This window comes from Acartia tonsa, chromosome 6, assembly GCF_053477335.1.
Source record: "Acartia tonsa isolate MP-2025a chromosome 6, ASM5347733v1, whole genome shotgun sequence".
Classification (NCBI taxonomy): Eukaryota; Metazoa; Arthropoda; class Copepoda; order Calanoida; family Acartiidae; genus Acartia; species Acartia tonsa.
The window spans coordinates 24855343-24875235 of record NC_137265.1 but is presented as its reverse complement, the minus strand read 5'-3'; the positions used below and the strand labels follow the sequence as shown (position 1 = coordinate 24875235).

Sequence of the window (19893 nt, the reverse complement as noted above, 5' to 3'; positions counted from 1 at the left end):
TTTTTAATGCAAATTTTGCTTATATAACTTTATTACGTAAGAGATAAAACAGAAAAGAATTATACGATTTTATTAATCTTTTTGCTATTTTCACTGTAACATAAGATATTCAAAAACAAGAAAAATTATAGCAGAGCTTATTTTATGTTAAGTTAGGTTTGGTTAAGTAAAGGGTAAGAGAGTCTTGCATGCTCCATATGGCTAGTGCTTCCCGAAGGGGCTAAAATCACATCTTTAAAAATGAAAATAAGGATAGTAGAGGATTTTTTGGTGTACTCGGTTGGTTCAAGGGATATAAAATCGTGTTTTTTGTTTTAAGATTGTCATATTTTATGCAAAGCAATTTTATTGATGTTTTTCATCAAAAATAATTTCATCATTAAAAGTGAGCCAAACACATTTTATTTATCGATATATGAAATTAATAATCAATTATCATTATTTAAGTGTCCATCTGTATCTCCTTGTGGACCAATTTTATTAGTATTTTTCGGTATGGCACAGAATATGATTTATCCGCTGGAATAAAACCTGTTCTTAGCAATATTGAGAAATATGTATTATAGAAATTTTTTATAAAAAATATAACTATATTTTTATCTATTTTTTTGTGATGGGGGGGGGGTGCCGCTTTATTTCGAGTTTTCTTGGGAGAGGGATGGTGCCCTCCCACAAATATATATCAACCTTTTTGAACCATTGTAAAGGAGAACGATATCGGTTCAGCGGTTATCGAGATCCTTCGGTTTCTGACATACAGATAAACATCCTGTTATTTTTATATAAGGATTAAATTGACCTATATTTTAGGTTCGAGTATCGATAATATTACCCATGCAGAACTCCAGAGATATTCCAGAAGACACGGCACTTATGCCATCTGTTTACACGTAAGATTTTTGAAGCAGCCTATAGTGCCTACAAAAAAATACGTCATACAATACAAATGACCAATAATAGGCCAGTATACATTTTACTATTGGTCAAAGAAAATAAATACTGGCCTATCATTAGTCATTTGTATTGTATAACGTAATTTTTTCATGTGCACTCTAAGCTTCTTAATCTTTTTTTATATTAACAAGCTAATCCAAAAACATAGTTATTACTATTAGATAAAAATGATATTATTTTTGTGCTTATTTTTAATATTTCTTACCTCTTTGTTTAATTTCTTTGAACAAAATATTGCTACTTATATATTTTTTCGTTCTTGTTATCATCAAATTGTATCTTTTCTTTCAAATGTCGGATTTATTTCTTTACAACTATACTTACGACAAAATTAACTAGAAATCTTAATATTTATGTCGTTTTGATTTTAACAAAACATTTAAAAACTAAGCTTACACAAAAGTTATTTTTAGTCTATTTTCGCATAAAAATAACACCAGTCAATTTTAACCTAATTTAGAGATCTCTTTTATTTAACATGTATAATTTTTATAACATTTTACGTTAATTTTGTATGATTAAAAGGGCCTAAAGTTACATTTAATTTGAAATAGTGATAAATTAGTCAGAGATTATCCAAAGAAACATAGGAATGTTAAAAATAGCAGCTTCAAATGTTAATTGTAAATTTCTTTTTTTAGAGTTATGGACTGGGTATATTATTGTTCAAGTGTGGACCAGGGATACTGGCAGGATTTCTGGAGGTAGACAAGAAACATCTGATGCTAGATTTTACTTGGGTATATTATTGTTCAGGTCTGGACCAGCTATACTGGCAGGATTTCTGGAGGCAGACAGGAGACACCTGATACAGAATATTTACCTGGGTATATTATTGTTCAGGTCTTTACCACGTAAACAGAAGACAACTGATACAGTTTAATTACCTGGGTATATTATTGTTCAGGTCTTGACCAGGTAGACAGGAGACATCTGATACAGTTGATTTACCTGTGTATATTATTGTTAAGGTCTGGACCAGGTATACTGGCAGGATTTCTGGAGGCCGACAGAAGACATTTGATGCAAGATATTTACCTGAATATCTCATTCAGAAACTCCAGATGTGACAATATCTACTCTCCAATTGTAAGTTTAAATTTTATAGTAAAAATTCAAAATCAAATCCTATTATGAATAAAAAGATATGACATACTTCTGGTGCTTTCCATCATTAAGCCTTTTGTGAAGTGATCAACCATCTCTTCAAAAAATATAAATAAGGGAAGGTGTACTTTTTTCTTCTGCCTAACTCCTGTGAGAAGCTCTAATTCTGCGGGGCCTATACCTGTAGTTCCTGAACCTTGCAGGTCTACCCAGTACCCTGTCTTCAATAATGAACAAACAATCCCCCCCCCCCTCTCTCATTAAGTAATATTAAAAACAAGCAATTAAAATTAAGTAATGTAAAAAGTTCACTGTTCTTTTTTTAACTATATATAAACGGTTGTTAATTTTATTCGACCTTTTTCTCTCTCTCACTTTTTCTATTTCTTACCTTTTAGCTTTTTTCCTCAGCTTTAATCTAATTTTTTGTACATTAGTTTTCTCCACCACGGAAATCCAACTGGAAGTTATTCATTTATCATTTATGGTTTACATTAGCTCTAGATTAATCTTAGAATCAACAATCAAGGACTCTCTCTCTCTCTTTCTATTTATCTATCTTTCGTTCTCCTCGCCTGCACCCCCTCCCCCTTCTTCCCTCTCTCTCTCTCTCTCTCTCTCTCTCTCTCTCTCTCTCTCTCTCTCTCTCTCTCTCTCTCTCTCTCTCTCTCTCTCTCTCTCTCTCTCTCTCTCTCTCTCTTATTCTTTGGAATAAAGCAATCTTTTTACCTTTACTACAAAATCAAGATATAAATTATATTTGTATTGTACATTTAGATATATAAAGTGTGGGGAAAGGGATAAATAAATGAGTAATAAATAGCAATTCTAACAACCATTAAGGTCTTCGGTGATAATAAACTTTGATATTGTCATACTTTTACATACTGTGGCAAAAAAAGACATAACAATAGCTTAAAACCATCCACAGGCTCTAATCTAAAATTGAATGCGCTTACAACCATCCCAGGACATATGAAAAGCTGTTCTATAATGGAGAACTTCAGAGAAAAAACCTCACTATTTTATATAATAGGATAACTTATTCCTTTTTTTTATGTGAAAAACATAAAAGTATCAATATATAATATTATTGATAAATTTGAATGTATATAAGGTACAACTACACAAATGTATTGAGACTCAGAGAGGGAGTGGGCAATACCAGATAAATAATATACTTATTACCTTCTTTTTTAATAAAATCAGTCCTGTTAAAATTAGTGGCTTTATTACATACTATTTAAATTATCTATGTCGTCTATATAAAGGGGGGAGGCGGGTGTTACACTTTTGAAACCAAAACTATAAGTCAAAGGAACTGAGCTAAGATGTTTGGCGTGGCAGTTGCTTTAAGAAGTGCATTAGGAAACGTAAAGAAACGGCGACAGAACCGCTATTTTCGCCTATAACCGCAGTTTCCCGCCGAAATTTCAGTTTGTCTTTTTTGCCAAATTATCTTAACAATTTTTTAATCATCTGAGACAAACTTATTTTTTTCATAAATAATATCATGTTTGAAATATAAGTCAAGTGAAAATATATGGTAAGATTTACTCAGATGATTCAAAATTGTCTAATTTGGCGAAAAACGTAAAAAAATATTTGGCGGGAAACGGCGGTTTTCAGCGAGAGCGCCGTTTCTTCGCAGTTCCCCATTGTACCTCTTTAAAACAATTGTCATGCCAAATTTCTGTGCTGGAACTCTTTTTTTCAGTCATGTTCATATGACTTTTAGTTTTGGTTTCAAAAAGTGTAAATGGCTGAGACATATTATCGAAATACAATTGAATCTCGACTATATATTTTTAATTTAAGTAATCTATGTTACGTTAATATAAAATGTTAATAGGTTTCAATCTTTGTACAATTTTATATTATCAAAATTATGATTTATTGTCTATTGACCTACCCCTTAATTCCCTGATTGATACTACGTCAGAATTAGGAAGTTCTGTAAAAATATTTTTCTTTAAAACGGATATTGTTGCGTTTTTGCACCTTATACCAATCTTATTTGAAAGTTATTATTATTGTATACTTATTTACTAGGGAAATTTAATCTAAAAAAACACACTTTTGCATCTTTCTTTTAAACCATTTTAATTATGCCATAAAAATCATTCGTTAACAACAAATATTCACTTTCTCATATTTTTTTTCTCGTATTCCACAAGGACTCTATTTACTTAAAAGCGGGAAGTTTGTAAAAATTTTACTCAATGCACTAAATCGTTACAATTTTCATGAGAAATACGCATTTTATAAGGCATACAAAACGCTCTAATTTTCGTTCTATTTAACGTAATTTTGTAATTTTTTTTGCTGGTTATTTCATTTTACATATACTTTTATCATTTTATCAAAAAAAAATCTATCTTTTTTCATCATTTTTTGGAGAAATTAATGCTTAAACTAAGGGTATCTTTAAACGCAAAATTGACGCACTTAGAATTAATAATGCGTATTGAGTACAAAGGGGGGATAATTTCAAGACATGCATGTTCCAAAGATATCTTTTTTTCCATAAAATTTTAATGTTTAATCCACCGGAGATTACCCTGAAAATCATATATCAATTTAGGAAGATAATTTTTGCAGAATAGTTACTGAATTTACAACTTTATGTACTCTGATAGTATAGTTAAGATCAAAGGTGTGCAAAAGGTTGGTATAGGGGTTGTTTACACCACCCTTGTAAAATTAAGGGGGATGTATACACCTCCCTAGGTGTCCACCCATGTCCACCCTCTTGACAAGAGCCTACACCCTCAGATAAACCCCTCTATAAATTCCAAGGGGGTGTAAAGGAAATAAATTTACACCCCTTAAAATAAAGTGGGGTTGGGGGTATTTAAGCAAGTCACTGATTCAGATAATTCTATGCTATCTATTTTTAGGTAAATTAATTACCAGACTTTACTAAAAAAATCTTGCAATATTCTGTACAACTGTACTGTACAACTTTTAATTAGTAAATTGAGACATGAGGAAACTCTCATACATATGTAGGGGGGGAGGGAGTTAATGCAACCATCCCATAATCAATTAATTCAAATTTTGTTATGAAAATTGGCATGTGTAATCCTTAGTAGGTCTGTTTTTCAAAATTTAACAAAAAGTTAAGCTTAAGGGAGGGGGGGGGGGGTGTTAAGGCAACCATCATGTAATCAATGCACAAAAGGCACCTAGAATTCGAATTTCATTACAAAACTTGGCATGAGTAATCCTTGGTAGATCTTTTTTCCCAAAATGGAACAAAAATTTGGAAAAGTAATGGCTAAGGGCTGTTTGCTCAGCTGTTTAGCCATTTTTGGGCTATTTTCAGGGCAAATCCAGCAACAATTACATAGGAATCATCCATTAGGGATAGGTTTTAATGGGTGTAGAGCTGAAAAATACTACCAAAAATAGTGGCAGCTGGGTAATGGCTTATAAAGATATAAAAAATTGAATATTTCCATGGAATTAAACTTTTCTTAATTAACATTATAACTTTATGTCATGGACATATTACTAAAAACAATTTTTTAATTTCTAGATTTCGCTGTCATAACAGCTGAAAACTGCCAAAAATGGCTGAGAACAGCTGTCAACAGCCAAAAGTATATATTGTATGTTAAATCATCCCACCATGGAAAAATTTTGAAAAAATTTTTGCCCCCAGTAAAAATGTGGTTGATTTAAGCAAAAAAATGACCCATGCTAAATATTTTTTTCTGTGATGCAATAATTGTGACCTCACGAGCACTTCAAAGTTTTTGAAATCTGCAAAAAGAATGTTTTTTTAGTTCTTTTGTGTGATCTCAATTTTAAAGATTTTTACAAAATTTCAATTCTAGTATGTCAATATAAACCTGAAATTTACCAAAAAAATGGAGCAGTCTCAATTATAACATATGAAGGTGTAGCAAGAAATCTGCAAAGTCAAATTCCATTTTTGCAGTTTTTCTTACCTAACTTAAAAAAAATTTTAATTTTGTTTTTCTTTTAGATGCAGTAACTACTGTACCAGGCAGTTTCAAAATTTTAGCTCAATATATATCAATTTTGCTCACCTTCCAGCACCAAACCCCCCTTTATTGATAAGAAGACCATTAATTTTATTTGGGGTTTCCCTCAAAGTTTTTACACAGATAGTGTTAATATTTATAGTAAATTATGGCCTCAAATATTGTATTATATATGTATGCAATTTTGACTTTGGAAGATGTGACATGTCTAGGGTAGGTTTTTTCAAAAACATACTTTTGCTTTAATGTATGTTAAATTATACCAATAACCATATTTTAATTTTCAGTACCACCAACTTCCTAGCTAGAACTGGCTGAAAACAGCTGGGAGTGGCCAAGAGTATGATAAGTAGATAGGGCTTTTGATGTATCTAAGGGTAGGTATTTATGGGTGCTGAGCTCAAAAATACCACAAAAAATTCATTTGGCAGCTTGCTAATGGCCGCAGCTCAGCTGGGAGCGGCCAAGAGTAGAATGAGTAGATAGGGCTTGTGACGTGTCTCTAGGTAGGTTTTTAACAGTCTGTGTAACAGCCCTAGCTGCCAAATGGATGGACCCCCACTATTTATAGTAGTATTTTTGAGCTCAGTACCAATAAAAACCTCCCCTAGACATGTCACAAGCCCTATTTACTTTTCATACTCTTAGCCGCTCCCAGCCATTTTCAGCCAGTTCTAGCAGCTGGTACAAGAAATTTTAAAAATGGATATTCAAAGCAAAAATAAGTTTCAAAAAGTTGATTCCTATGCAATTAATGATAGTTTCTCCCTGAATATAGCCCAAAAACGGCTAAATGACTGAGCCGCCAGCTGTTAGCCGTCAACTTTTTGTTCCATTTTGGGAAAATACATGTACCAAGGATTACTCATGCCAAGTTTTGTAACGAAATTCGAATTCTAAGTGCAATTTGTGCATTAATTACGAGATGGTTGCATTAAGCCCCCCCCCCCCTTAAACTTGAGTTAATTCCTTTGATGATCTTGATAGATATATGTTTATAACTTTTAATATATTTTACAATAGTTTTTAAAGTTAATGTTGGGAGGGAGATATATCCCAATCCTCTTTTTAAAAAAAATTTTAAAATGTAATAAATTTCTTATGTAAAGTAGTTTTGGTAAAATCTTAATAAAATCACCCTTGATTTTAGTTAAAGGGGGCTGTTAAAAGTCATAAGTGGGGTATCAAAAAATTTAGTTGTTAATAAATTAATGGAATATAACCTGATATTGTAAATTTGAAACATATTTTTGATGTACAAAGAGATTAAAGGAACATGTATTACACTTTTCTACATAGAAGAAATTGAATCATTTTTTATTTGTTTTTTTAACACAAGGTTATTTGTGTATCTCTTGGTACAAGATACCACCATATTATTAGTTAAATTTAATTTTTTTTTATAAATTAAGTGAATAAGTCTGTTAGACCAAGGGTAGAAACTCAGCAGATAGACAGACAGACGGGCAAGAAGAATTATCAAAGTTTTACTAAAATAGACAATTAATTAGATAAAATCCAATATAGAACCTATGAATGATCAGACAGACAGAGGGACAGACAGACAGACAGACAGAGGGACAGGTAAATAGTAACAGACAGTCTTTGAGGCATTAACAAATTACAATTAGGCTATGCTAGATGATTCATTGAAATCCAAACGAGAGGCAGTTAGACAGATAGACAGACAAGTGGTGGGACAGACAGACAAAAGGACAGACAGACAGAGGGACAGACAGACAGACAGACAAATGGGTATTGCCTAAAACAGTTTGGCTGCTATATGAATCATTAAAACCCACCGTAGAAAAGAAATTTACATTAGTTTCTTATTTTGATACTCAACGCCCCCCCCCCCTCTCCTCCCCCACTCAAAGGGGTTTATTATTTCTTAAAATCAATAAGTGACTTTTCAGCTTAATAAAATTTAATGTACTTTTTATTTCATCAATTTATCTTAAATAGAACGAAAGTTATAATCATTTTATTGTCTACAAGAAATATGCTTTGAGTAAAAATCAACATAATTGTCAGTAAAAACGTCATATTTATGCATATTTACACAGTAAATAAATTTTAAAATTGTATTTTATTGTAATGAATAACTTAAGGGGGTTGTATGAATTATCAAAAACCTAAAAAAAACCTAATTTGGTTAAATTAGTCCAAGTAATGATTGATTTAGTACAGAACGTATGAATAAGTTGTCAATTTCCTATCAGAGTCCTTGTGATTCATTCTAGTCCGGTGGATAGGAACCGGTTCTCATCCATACGAAAAAAACTGTGTCTAGCATCGTATTATATCCAGCTTTCTACGAATATAAAAAATGTGCCTTCGGCACCTCGGGGCTAAAAAACTAGTTTTAATCTTTTAATTGTACATTCTATATCCGCGTAAAGCTGTTTATAATACGATGCGAGAAATAACTATTATATTGAAAAAAAGCAACAATATGAATTGCTTCGCTTCCAGAAGCCTTTAGGGACAGTTGAGGCCGAGGGAATAGGGGGTTGGGGAAGTCAACCCTTCACTAAAAATTTTAGTTTTTGTATTCTACAGTTAAAAAATATGATAAGGTTTATTTAATATTAATGAGAGAATGATGAATATTAGAATTGTTTAAGAAGTAGTTTGAATTCATATTTTTCCTAGGCCAACACGAAGGCAATCAGAGACGGGGTGGACGTTATGTTCGGGCCCTCGTGTGAGTTTGCCCTAGCTTCGGTGGCCAGGGGGGCCCAGTTCTTCCATGTTCCAATATTCACTGCTGGAGGTCTTACTTGGAATTTTAACAAGAAGAAAAATGAGTAAGATCTACTTATCCCAAAGGCATTTTCTTATAAGAGTTAATGTTTGTCTGCTCTTTTGTCGATGTGCTGCTCTCCATTCGGTACTCTCTGTTAAATATTAGGACTCGATACATAGAAGCAGAGTTGTTTTCTTCCTTTTTTTTAGCAGAAGTGGAACAAGTTATCTTATTGCCAACATTAAATGTTGGAGGTCTGACCTGAAATTTTAACTAGAAGGAAATTGAGTAAGATCTGTTTTTTTCCTATTTTCTTGTTTAATAAGGCACTACAAGTTTTGGACCCTAAAATGTACAAAACAAGACATTTTATCCTATTTATAATTACTCTAATTGTTAAGGCCAGATGATGTATTCTATTTGTTGACCAAAACAGGCAACAGCTTCCTACATGCTGCTCAGGTGCTTAGTATTATATTTTTTCACATTTAAATTGCAATTGTACTTTGTTTGAATTTACTAAAAGCCAAGATTTTGAAATCTTTTGTGATGTATTGACTTTTTATACCAAATAATATGCCCAGTAAATACTTTGGCCTATCACATTAAGGATTAATATTAGAATATTACCAGGGCTCGGCAGCCGCGAATTAGCCGCGACTAAGCCTCATATTCAAAATCGTCTGTTTTACAAAAAAAGAGGCATTGCCGTATAGTTCAGGTCTAGACTTTCAGTAGGTTTTAAAAATTGTAAAAGGTTACTTTCCCTGAGGTTTACAGCTGGCTGACGCACGGCTGTCGAGCCCCTGAATATCCTATTATATAAAGTACTAAGCTTTTTTTGTCTGTAGCGAAGGATCTCGCCAAACATTGAACCGATATGGTTCTCTTTTAGAGAGAAGTTTTGTATAGGCCATGAGATGGTTTTAGGCTATTTTATTTTTATAAAAAGTCTGGGTATTGTTTTAGACTATACTTATGTCCTTCCATATCCTTTCGAATATAGAGCCCCTATTTGATAGGGATGCAGCCGCTAGTTACTACTAAAAAGTGAAGTATCATCATTTCAGGCACTCGGCAGCTTTATGGAGGAGATGAATTGGCAGAAGCTTATTTTGATTTACAGGTAACCGTAGATTTCTACTAACTTATAAAATATATATATAATACATTCTAAATTATTATTTTATTATGACATACAGTTGTGTTTGTCTGTCTATCATTGTCTTTACGTCTATCACAATTATTTCTACTTTTCTGCTAAAAGACAAATCCACACCTTACAATTTTTATTTATAGAGATGTTTCGCTTCGCATAATGCAAAAAAATCTATGTATTACCTATTTCAATGTTTTACACTTTATATAAATAACAGGGATCTGAAGGGATGAGACAATAGCCGATAAATTTATGTACATCCCCAATGATGATATACAAAATTATCCTTTCTGAATTACAATTAGTGTTTCAAACGTTTAGACACTTAACTTTATGAACCAGCCGATCTAAATACAATAAAAGTCCCTAAAAGTTGTTACGCCAACGAATAAGAAAACGTTATTATAAAACATTAGGGACCAGTATAATAAACAGCTTAAAGTCCACGCCTTCCCTGAAGCTCCGTTTTTGTTTATGTATAAAGTGGAGAGGATTAAGTTTACCTTATACATTACATTCTGAAATATATAATATGTGCTAATAATGGATATAGAATACGTGGATAAACAGACGGGGGGAAATTTGTCGTTAATTTATGTTGCTAATATGGACCTCATTTGTTGGTCAGTTCGTTCATCCAGTAGGAGTTGAGGGAATGGGATAACGGGAGTGATTGGGGGGATGTTATTATTTAACCAGCTGCGAGTATCACTTTATTAGAGTACATAAAAATCTGATGCAACAACCAAGTAATTATTATATCAATAGTGGTAATGGAAAGGGTGATAAATATACCCACTTATGATGATTCAGGAACTAAGTATTTTTATTTATTTTAAATCAAACAATATGTTTTTTTTCAAATTTACTTTAATTAGCTATAAATCTCTCATTATTTTATAAATAGACTAGCGAATACGCCCCTAGAGGCATCTAAGGGTACATTAGGTTTTAAGGGGGGAGGGGGGAGAAGGGAAGGTTGGACCCTCCTAACTTCAATTGTAATTGTTAATTTTTTCAAAACGATTGTTGTGGGGTCATTTTTTCTAGAAGCTATTTCTCTTGGGAGGAAGGTGGTTTCCTTCATCAAAATAGTTATAAACCTTTCCTGGACCTATGTAAAGCTGCACTGTTCTTATCCAAATCGGATCAGCGGTTAGTGAGATCATTCTGTACACACAGACACAGACATAGACATCATATTAATATCATAAGTAAACTAAATGCATAATAATTTTCTAGAAATTATTTAATTTACAAGAATTAATTAGTTTTGCATACCTGATAAAAGCATACTTCAACCAAAACATATTTTCTGATAAATATCTGTTCTGGCTAAATATCAAAAATTTCATCAAAAAACATAATATATGATACAGCATTGATTCAGTGATTTTAGGCAAAAAAATGCAGGACTAATGAGTAAGCTTATGAAAAAAGCTATGTTAAAATCTTATATAATAAAGCAGTTTTTGGTTCGTTATGGATCTTGCTTACCACTGAACCGATTGAGTTTCATATTTTTGTGAAGCTTAACAGAGGTACCCTGATGGTTTTAGGCTATTTAACTTCTAGTAACAATATAATTTATGTTGCTAGTCAGTCTAAATAAAGTGCACCTTATAATTTTTACTGAACTGTGTCTATACCTTTGCTTAATCCATTAGTTTAAAACAATTTGTTTTGGCTTCACAGCTAGCATTCATTTTACTTTAGCATATTTACATTAATATATCTTATTAGATCGAATTTAATAGAACAAGGATGACAAGATCAAGTAAAGCGAAGCTTGGAAACAGTAGGACAAACAAACATTAACACTTTTAGAGTGTAAGAACTGAATAAGTAGAATATAAGTGTGTACGTCTAGGCAAAATAGTAAGTGAATTTGTTGCTTAAATACAGAATAATGTTTACATTTTTTGGACATGGTTATAATATAATTCGCTTATACCATTATACCTTATTGTAATAGAAATCAGTATTCCAAAAATAAGATTTTGTAACCCTGATTCTAAAAATTTCTCCTAACAATTTAGATTTTTTAAAATAAAAACTATATGATAACCTATAACAATTATTTTAAGTTTACAAAAATTATATTTTCTATACATTCAATATGAAGTACTTTTTTATATAATAATAAGTATTATTATGTTATTGTGTGTATATTTTTTATGCCTAATACTCTGTCTATAGTATGGCTTGATTATACTTTATTATTGTCAAGAAGCTAGTCATATTGGGTCATTTTGGTTTTTAGGGGTAATATACAAAAAGGTATTACATGTTAGATCTAAATGAGAACAAAAAATTGTTTCTCACTACAGGACTACTTATATTTATTTTGTAAGGGCAAGTTTTTATTTAATTCCGCCAAAAAAATATAAAAAATAAATCCGATTCAAAGATTATCTAAGTAAAAATTGTTAGGGTTGTATTTTAAAATATAAACGCTAGAGCTATAAAAAAAAAATGTTATTCTTAGTATCTTTGAAATATTTCCCTCCTTTACTGACTCACTGAAGCTTAAAAATGGATGACGACAACAACAATAAAAGCGAAAAATGGAAGTACGGACTTTCTGTTAACGATTATAGAGCTGTTGCACTTCCTAAATCGTACCTAATTGTTATATTTATCATCAAACAAGGTTTGAAATCGATAGGACAATTCTAACATGCATAAAAAAAAGAAAAGTGCAAACTGTCCCGGACTGACGGATTGACCGACTCTAATTAAGAAAAGCCTTGCTCTTTAAAACTATCCAAAAATAATGTATCTAGACTGCAGGCTCCAATATGACCAGCCACTTTGTATGTGTGAGGAAAATAAAAGAGTAAACAGAGATAATTACTCTGTAATATGGTGTGTATTCGTTACCACAGAGATAATACTCTGTAATATGGTGTGTATTCGTTACCACACAAGTATCACATTTTCACAAATAGCAAGTAGCTAAACTTTTGAATCATGGTAAAAAAAACAAAGTAGCTGCTTTCGTCGTATTTTAGTGTCTTTTAAATAAGTAATTTTAAGTTGAGTAAATGTTAATGATTGCCCCGCAGGGTTAGAGTTTCCGTAGGAGCTAGAAATAGGAGAATAGCTACTGAGAAAATACGAGGAAACCCACTACTTCGTTTTCTTTCCATGATCCAAACTTTTTTCTGCTTCGATTAACCTTCATAATTAATAACCAACCGCTCCCATCTATTATGCATGATATCATTGTGCGAATCGAAACGTGAACTGGGATTTGCTAGGGGGTATACTGGAAGCCATAACGGTTTGCAAAAAGGAAGAGGGCAGTTCGTCCCAGCTTCTTTTTAAGGGAGTGTTGGCACTCCCCAAAGAAAGAGAAAAGAGTATTGGTATAGCGTCACTAGTTTTAGCGCAGCAATATCAAGCCCAATGTCTTGTACAGACGGAAATACGCAATATATACTCTATTTATGAGGTAGCTGCTAAACTTAAAAGAAATTGAAACATTGAGACAACACTGGTTATGGATCAGGGAAAGAGTGGACATTGGGCTGTTTATTACACTAGTCCCCAAAGTTTTATAATATCGTTTTTTTATTCGTTGGCTTAATAACTTTAGGGACTTTTATTGAATTTTGACTGACTGGTTCATTAAGTTTAGTGTCCAAATGTTTCAACTCCTAACTATAATCTACAGAGGGGGTAATTTTGTGTATTATCATTGGGGATGTACATTAAATTCTCGGCCATTGTCTTATCCCTTTAGATTCCTGGTGTGGATGTAAACTTGATGTTAGCTAATAATAATGATATTACACTGTAGAAAATGCCACATAATGTAACATTTTATTTCATTTTTAAGTATCGCAGCTACTCTATGATTAGAGAGTGTTTGCACGTTCGTATGTCCCGAAGTTCGCTTACTTTGTTCATAAAAGTTATAATCTGGAATAGCCAAGATCATATGATGCACATTAAAAGCTTCACGGAAGAAAAAATTTTTGCGCATAAATGTACAGTGCGAGATAACTGTGCATTATTGAGTAATGGCTATTCCAGATTATTTGTAGGCCTTCTTTTAACGGTTAAAATTTTATTCAAGTATAATCTTTAAGTTCCACCGTTTTGTTGTTAGCAGACTTCAAAATTCATAGATTTTTGGAGATAATCGTTACCGGGTACATTTCACCTGAACTGCACTAGATCATCACTAAATATTATACTGAGCTAGATCTTTAAATCATTTCAATGGTGCGCCAAATCGGGGTACGCCGAATTTCAGCTAATCACAGCACGGCATTTCGTAAAATGCTGTGCTCTTAATTTTTACAGTATACAAACAATATAAAGCGTACGTTGTATGTAGAATTTTTATACACCATGACATCACAAACAATGATACATCATGTTGTGTGTAAATGGATATATTATTACTTGGATCTTACACCAGATTTTCATGTTCTCTAATAAAGTGAAACTTGCTGCTGGCTTAAATGATGATTCCCTCATTTAAATCCCTTTACCCCAACTCCTACATCCTACTGGATGAACAAACTGACTGATAAATGAGTTCTTTGTTAGCAAGCAAATTTGACGCCAATTTCCCCCCTTTCATAATATCCACGTATGTTCTACATTCATTAGTGTGTACTAAAATCAGTCCCCGAAAATAAATCTATCTAAAATAAAATAATTTAAAAAATGGTATCTTAAACCTATTAAAATTACAGAAAACAACACTCCATCAACATTTTTAGTGCCTGATTAAATTATATCCTAGTATGGCTAGGCTTCCAAACCAATTAATATCTACTGGATGAGAACTGGTTCTCAGCCATACTGAAAAATCATATCAGAGACAAATTTCCATGAGTATCAAAATAAAAATCACAAAATTATTACCAGTTTTGTTAGCCCTAAAACAAATTTGAAGAGAAAAGGTATATTTCTGACTTTTTCAAAACCTCACATTGCCATTCGGATTATTAGATGTTTTGGTATAGTCCCTTTCGTGGCAACGCACCTTAAGGGGCGATTCTTCGTATTTTTTTACAGTAGCTTTTCTCCCATTTCTATCCCCTGCGGAGGGCTCTAACCCTGCGGGGCAAATTGCCTAACCCTGTTGGGCAATCACCTAACCCAATATAACCTAACCTAAAATAACCTATAAAAAGCCATCTTAAAAATACGACGATTCGCCTCTTAAGGGGCGTTGCCACGAAAGGGACTTTTCCCGATGTTTTGTATACGTTTTACACATTCATCTATAAATATGTTTATGTCAGGGATCTGAAGTGATAAGGCCATGGCAGATAAATTGATGTATATCAATAACGAAAATACACAAAATTAACCCGTCTGTGGATTGAAATTAATGGTTGAATTGTTTGTAAACTCAACTTTATGAACTAACCAATCAAAATTCAATAAAAGTCTCCAAAGCCCACGAAGAAGAAAACATTATAAAACTTTGGGCCTAGTATAATAAACAGCCCAATGTCCCCTCCCTCCCTAAGTTTATGTACAATAAAAAAACGAGAAAAAAAACATTGTTTACTTTATATATTTCATCACAATGTAATGAAGCGAAACTATTCTTAATATACATTTTAAAGGTCCTTTAAAAGATAGAGTTAATTATTAAAGATTTTGTAGATAATTATATGAGCAAAAAACTTATGAAAACTAACTTTTATTAGACTCGGCTTAACCTTTTCATTAAAACATAGATAAGGCTAGGTTTTCAGTTAGTAAACATTAACATTAACAGCACGGAAAATATAAGCAAAAGCAAGAATTCTAGTATTTTTTTTATAAAAAAAATCCGCCAATTGCTATTTTCTCCATGCTTAGCAGTATGTAAAACGTGTATTATCTATACCTTTAAACACACTAACAGAACGAACATTTCATTGAGAAAAATTCTCGGTTTCCTAAATTCCTATATACTGTAATAATAATTTAAGACGACACTATTCTTCATTTAGTGTGTATGTCAGTTTGCTAACAGGTCGAAAAAGGTATGTTAGAAGCATCAAATCAATTACAAACTTTACATGAAGATTCTTTTGACAATAAGATTAACCTAGTTTGATTCTAAGTTTATATGATTACTTTGATGATAAGCCCCTAGATTATGAACGTATGCATGGTTATTACTACGCTTAAGATATATAGTAAACTTCCATATTATCTTTGTATACTTAATGCAGTATATTTGATGTGGTATGCTTTCACTACCGCATAGTATTACATCCGTATGGTGTTTTAAAAGCGCACAATAACAATAAATAAGAAGGGCTTCAACAATAACTTACAAGTGGCCAGTTCAGCACTGGTAATATCTCCTCCCCCCCCCCCTCCTTACTGTTTAAAATTTTTAGGGGGCTAAACCAGAGCCTGATCTTTAAATCGTTTATAGGTGATTTAAACCGGGGCGATTCATTTAGCGCACCATCAAATTATTTAATACCAATCTTTAAATCGAATTTGCATGGGCGATTTGGCGCGGGCAGTGGCGCGGCAATGTCACTCACCGAATGGCATTGCCGGTCCAAATCGGGTTGAATCATATGTAATAAATGGATATTTTTTTTAATTACTTTAATATTTTATTGCAAAACTATCGAGAAAACATTATTAGAGTTATTTTTAAAATAAATTATATATTAATGTTTTATATAAAATACCATACTGACACGGTATTTTATACCTATAAAATACCTTACTGACACGGCTTTAAGTAATAAAGTTGTACTGGCGCGTATCGATATTTTAGTGAGTGCGCAAGCGATCTAAAAACACCGCGCCGAAAATCTTTTAAAAATCAATATTTTATAGGTGCGCTGTGGCTCACCATCACACCTACGGTTCACCTCTGAATCGCCCCGATTCAGCGCACCATAAAAACGATTTAAAGATCAAGCTCTGCGTCCCCTCTGCTGAATATAACCTAATCTAAAGTAAAAAAAGCAACAAAAAAAATTAAAAACTACTCCCTACCCTTATTTTTAATTTATTTCAAAATAAGAAGGAAGAAGGGTCATAAGTGCTCAAGAGGGTACTTTGTGTGATAATACTATTGATTTTTTTGTAATATTATATTCGCAGATGGGTAAAAACAGTCTGTGCTTTTGATATGGTATGCGGTTCTGATGATTTGCTAATGTGATACATATGCAGAAATTACAAGGGAAGGAGTGGACATTGGACTGTTTATTGCTTATTTCACTAGTTACTAGTACCCAAAGTCTAATAATTACGTTTTCTTATTCGTCGGCTCGACAACTTTAGGGACTTTTATTAAATTTGATTGGTTAGTTCATTAAGTTGAGTTTCCAAACGATTCAACCACTAATTGTAATCTACATATTTATTTTGTGTATAATCTATGGTGATGTACATCAATTTGTTGGCCATTGTCTTATTCCGTTAGATCCCTGAAAAATAAGTGCACACCGTTTAATGTGTAAACACACAAGATCAAGGCCAAAATTATTAACAAGAACAAGATAACATGCACTAGCGTAACTTTACACTTAATTAGGGAAAGGAGGCCAAGGCAATGATTTTATAATCTAAATGATCTTGTTCTTTGGTGATGGGGTTGTGGGGCATGCCAAATGATTATTTCCTTATATCCTATTATATAAGTATTCTGTTTTTTTGCTTATTTTCAGGGAGACTTTACATATGTTCTAGGATGGTTTTAGGCTATTTCAGTTTTTAGATTTAAGCCTTGGTATTGTTCTAGGTTATTTTTCACTTACCTTTTTCAATACAGAGACTGTATATGCTTGCCTCCAGCTGCAAGTAAAAAATTAAACTGATATTAAAAAAATAGAATTGTTTTCGAAAAGCTTATTTATTACTTTAACTATCAGAAAAGTTAAAGGTAAAATATCCTTTTAATGAAAAACAATAACACATTATCTTTTTCTTGCTTCAAGTAAAATCATATTCCTGTAACGAAAAAGTTACTCAAAAGACATCTTTCTCCATTAAAACTACTCAATCATAGAGTTGATTATTTTGATTTACTCTCAAATGAAAACAATTTTGTCTGAATATAAATTCTTAGTATGGTTTATATTACTTTCTATTTATAAACAAACAAATCTACAGATTTTTAATCTTTATTAAAGTCTTTCAGATTTTTTACAAATCAGAAAATCAAAAAATTTTAAACAGACTTTTTGAAATTAAAAAAATCGATATACTAATTTGGAAATGTATCTTATTATATTAAGTAGTAAGGTTCTTTTTTGTTTGTCTGAAGCTAAAGTTCTTTGAAATTGCTGGTCTGTATTAGCTGAACTTTTTAGGGAAGCTTATTAAATAGCTTAGGGTGGTTCGAAGCTTTTTGACAGACCTCTCTTGTCCTTCGCAACTAGTTTCCCTTATAAAGTATGTAGTTCATCTTAACTTTCTTATGAGCTAACATATACATCTGATCTGAATTACAATTATCTGAGACACCTATTAAATTCATAAAATTTTAAATTTAAAATTCGAGGCTGATCAATTAATTTACGAAAATAATTTAAGGAAAACTGACCGACCTGAATGGTCTGGCTACCTGACCTGTTCTCACGCTATGTCTGCCATTGTGGAGCAAATGAAAAAAAGCCAGGTAGAGTCAACATTAACCACCCCCTCCCCCCCTATGTTTTTTGAGGGTTTTTTTGGTAACCAACCCCTAAAAACATTCCTAAGAACTATGAAAAGCTACACTGTAAAGGAGAACCGTACCAGTTCAGCGGTTACCATATCCTTCGGTACAGACACAGAGAGAAATAATTATTTTTATGTAAGGATTCTCTTAAAATCAGGCTGAAAAGGTAGTTTTCTGGTCCAAGAAAAGTAAAATTTGTATCTTAAAACATGAAAAATAAAGTAGGGGATAACCTTATGTAGTTTCTTGTCAAAAATCTATATCTTAAGTTTTGATGACATTTGATTTGTTTAGATAAAAATACAAGAGATTAAATTGGACATGACAGATACAAAATATAACAGTTCTGCAGAGATGCTTCTGGAAACATTACCAGAATTTAACTACAGGTAAAAACAAGAAATAACAATTGTATGGGGAAAACCAGCATGACAACATCCATAAAAGCGAAGCTCTGAAAAGATTAAAACTTGAGTGTGAGATGAATAGAATAAATATATGACATAAAAATTTTGGTTTAAAAAAATTAAAAATCATCATTTCTTAAATGGATGTACAGAGATCGTGGCAATGATTAAGAGTTGCTACGCTTTGTATATCTAACCTTACTGCTACAGGAATCACCATGCCAATTTTGAAATAAGACAATTTTAACATTTCTAAATCAACTATAAAAACCATCCATTGTAGACAGAGGAACTGACCCTTATTATAGAAAAACTTTGCCTTAATTAATTCTATGATATACTTTTAGCATTAGTGTCATATGTGCAAGTAAAGATTCAGTGAGAGATATAATCTAATATATTCATAATTTAGTATTAGTGTCATATGTGCAAGTAAAGATTCAGTGAGAGATATAATCTAATATATTCATAATTTAGTATTAGTGTCATATGTGCAAGTAAAGATTCAGTGAGAGATATAATCTAATATATTCATAATTTAGTATTAGTGTCATATGTGCAAGTAAAGATTCAGTGAGAGACATAATGCTTGGAGCAGAGGAAATTGGAGTTTTAAATACTGGTCAATATGTATTCTTAAATTTAGGTAATTTTAATATTAGTCCGAAAATAATACAAATAAAAGAATAAAATTTTGTTAAGGCGATAATAGTTAATTATCACATCTAATTTTAGACAGCTTTCCGTGGATATTGAAATGATGAATTATAGGATAACAATCTGATACTTAGTTTATTTTCTTAATTTCATATCAATGGAAAAAGCGGTGCTATATATGATTTTTCAGT

The 19893-nt window shown here is 32.1% G+C and overlaps 1 protein-coding gene across 2 annotated transcripts in view; it reads left to right on the top strand.

Moving 5' to 3' along the window:
- The window catches only part of LOC145322204 (atrial natriuretic peptide receptor 2-like), a 76538-nt gene that overhangs the window by 5388 nt on the left and 51257 nt on the right, over positions 1-19893 (top strand). For both annotated transcript variants that reach the window (XM_080164050.1, XM_080164048.1), the window contains exons 3-10: positions 811-890; positions 1926-2043; positions 8730-8884; positions 9225-9285; positions 9894-9949; positions 18512-18596; positions 18933-19027; positions 19588-19691. In XM_080164050.1, coding sequence (XP_080020176.1) covers positions 811-890; positions 1926-2043; positions 8730-8884; positions 9225-9285; positions 9894-9949; positions 18512-18596; positions 18933-19027; positions 19588-19691 — 754 coding nt within the window. The remainder of the gene's footprint in view (positions 1-810; positions 891-1925; positions 2044-8729; positions 8885-9224; positions 9286-9893; positions 9950-18511; positions 18597-18932; positions 19028-19587; positions 19692-19893) is intronic.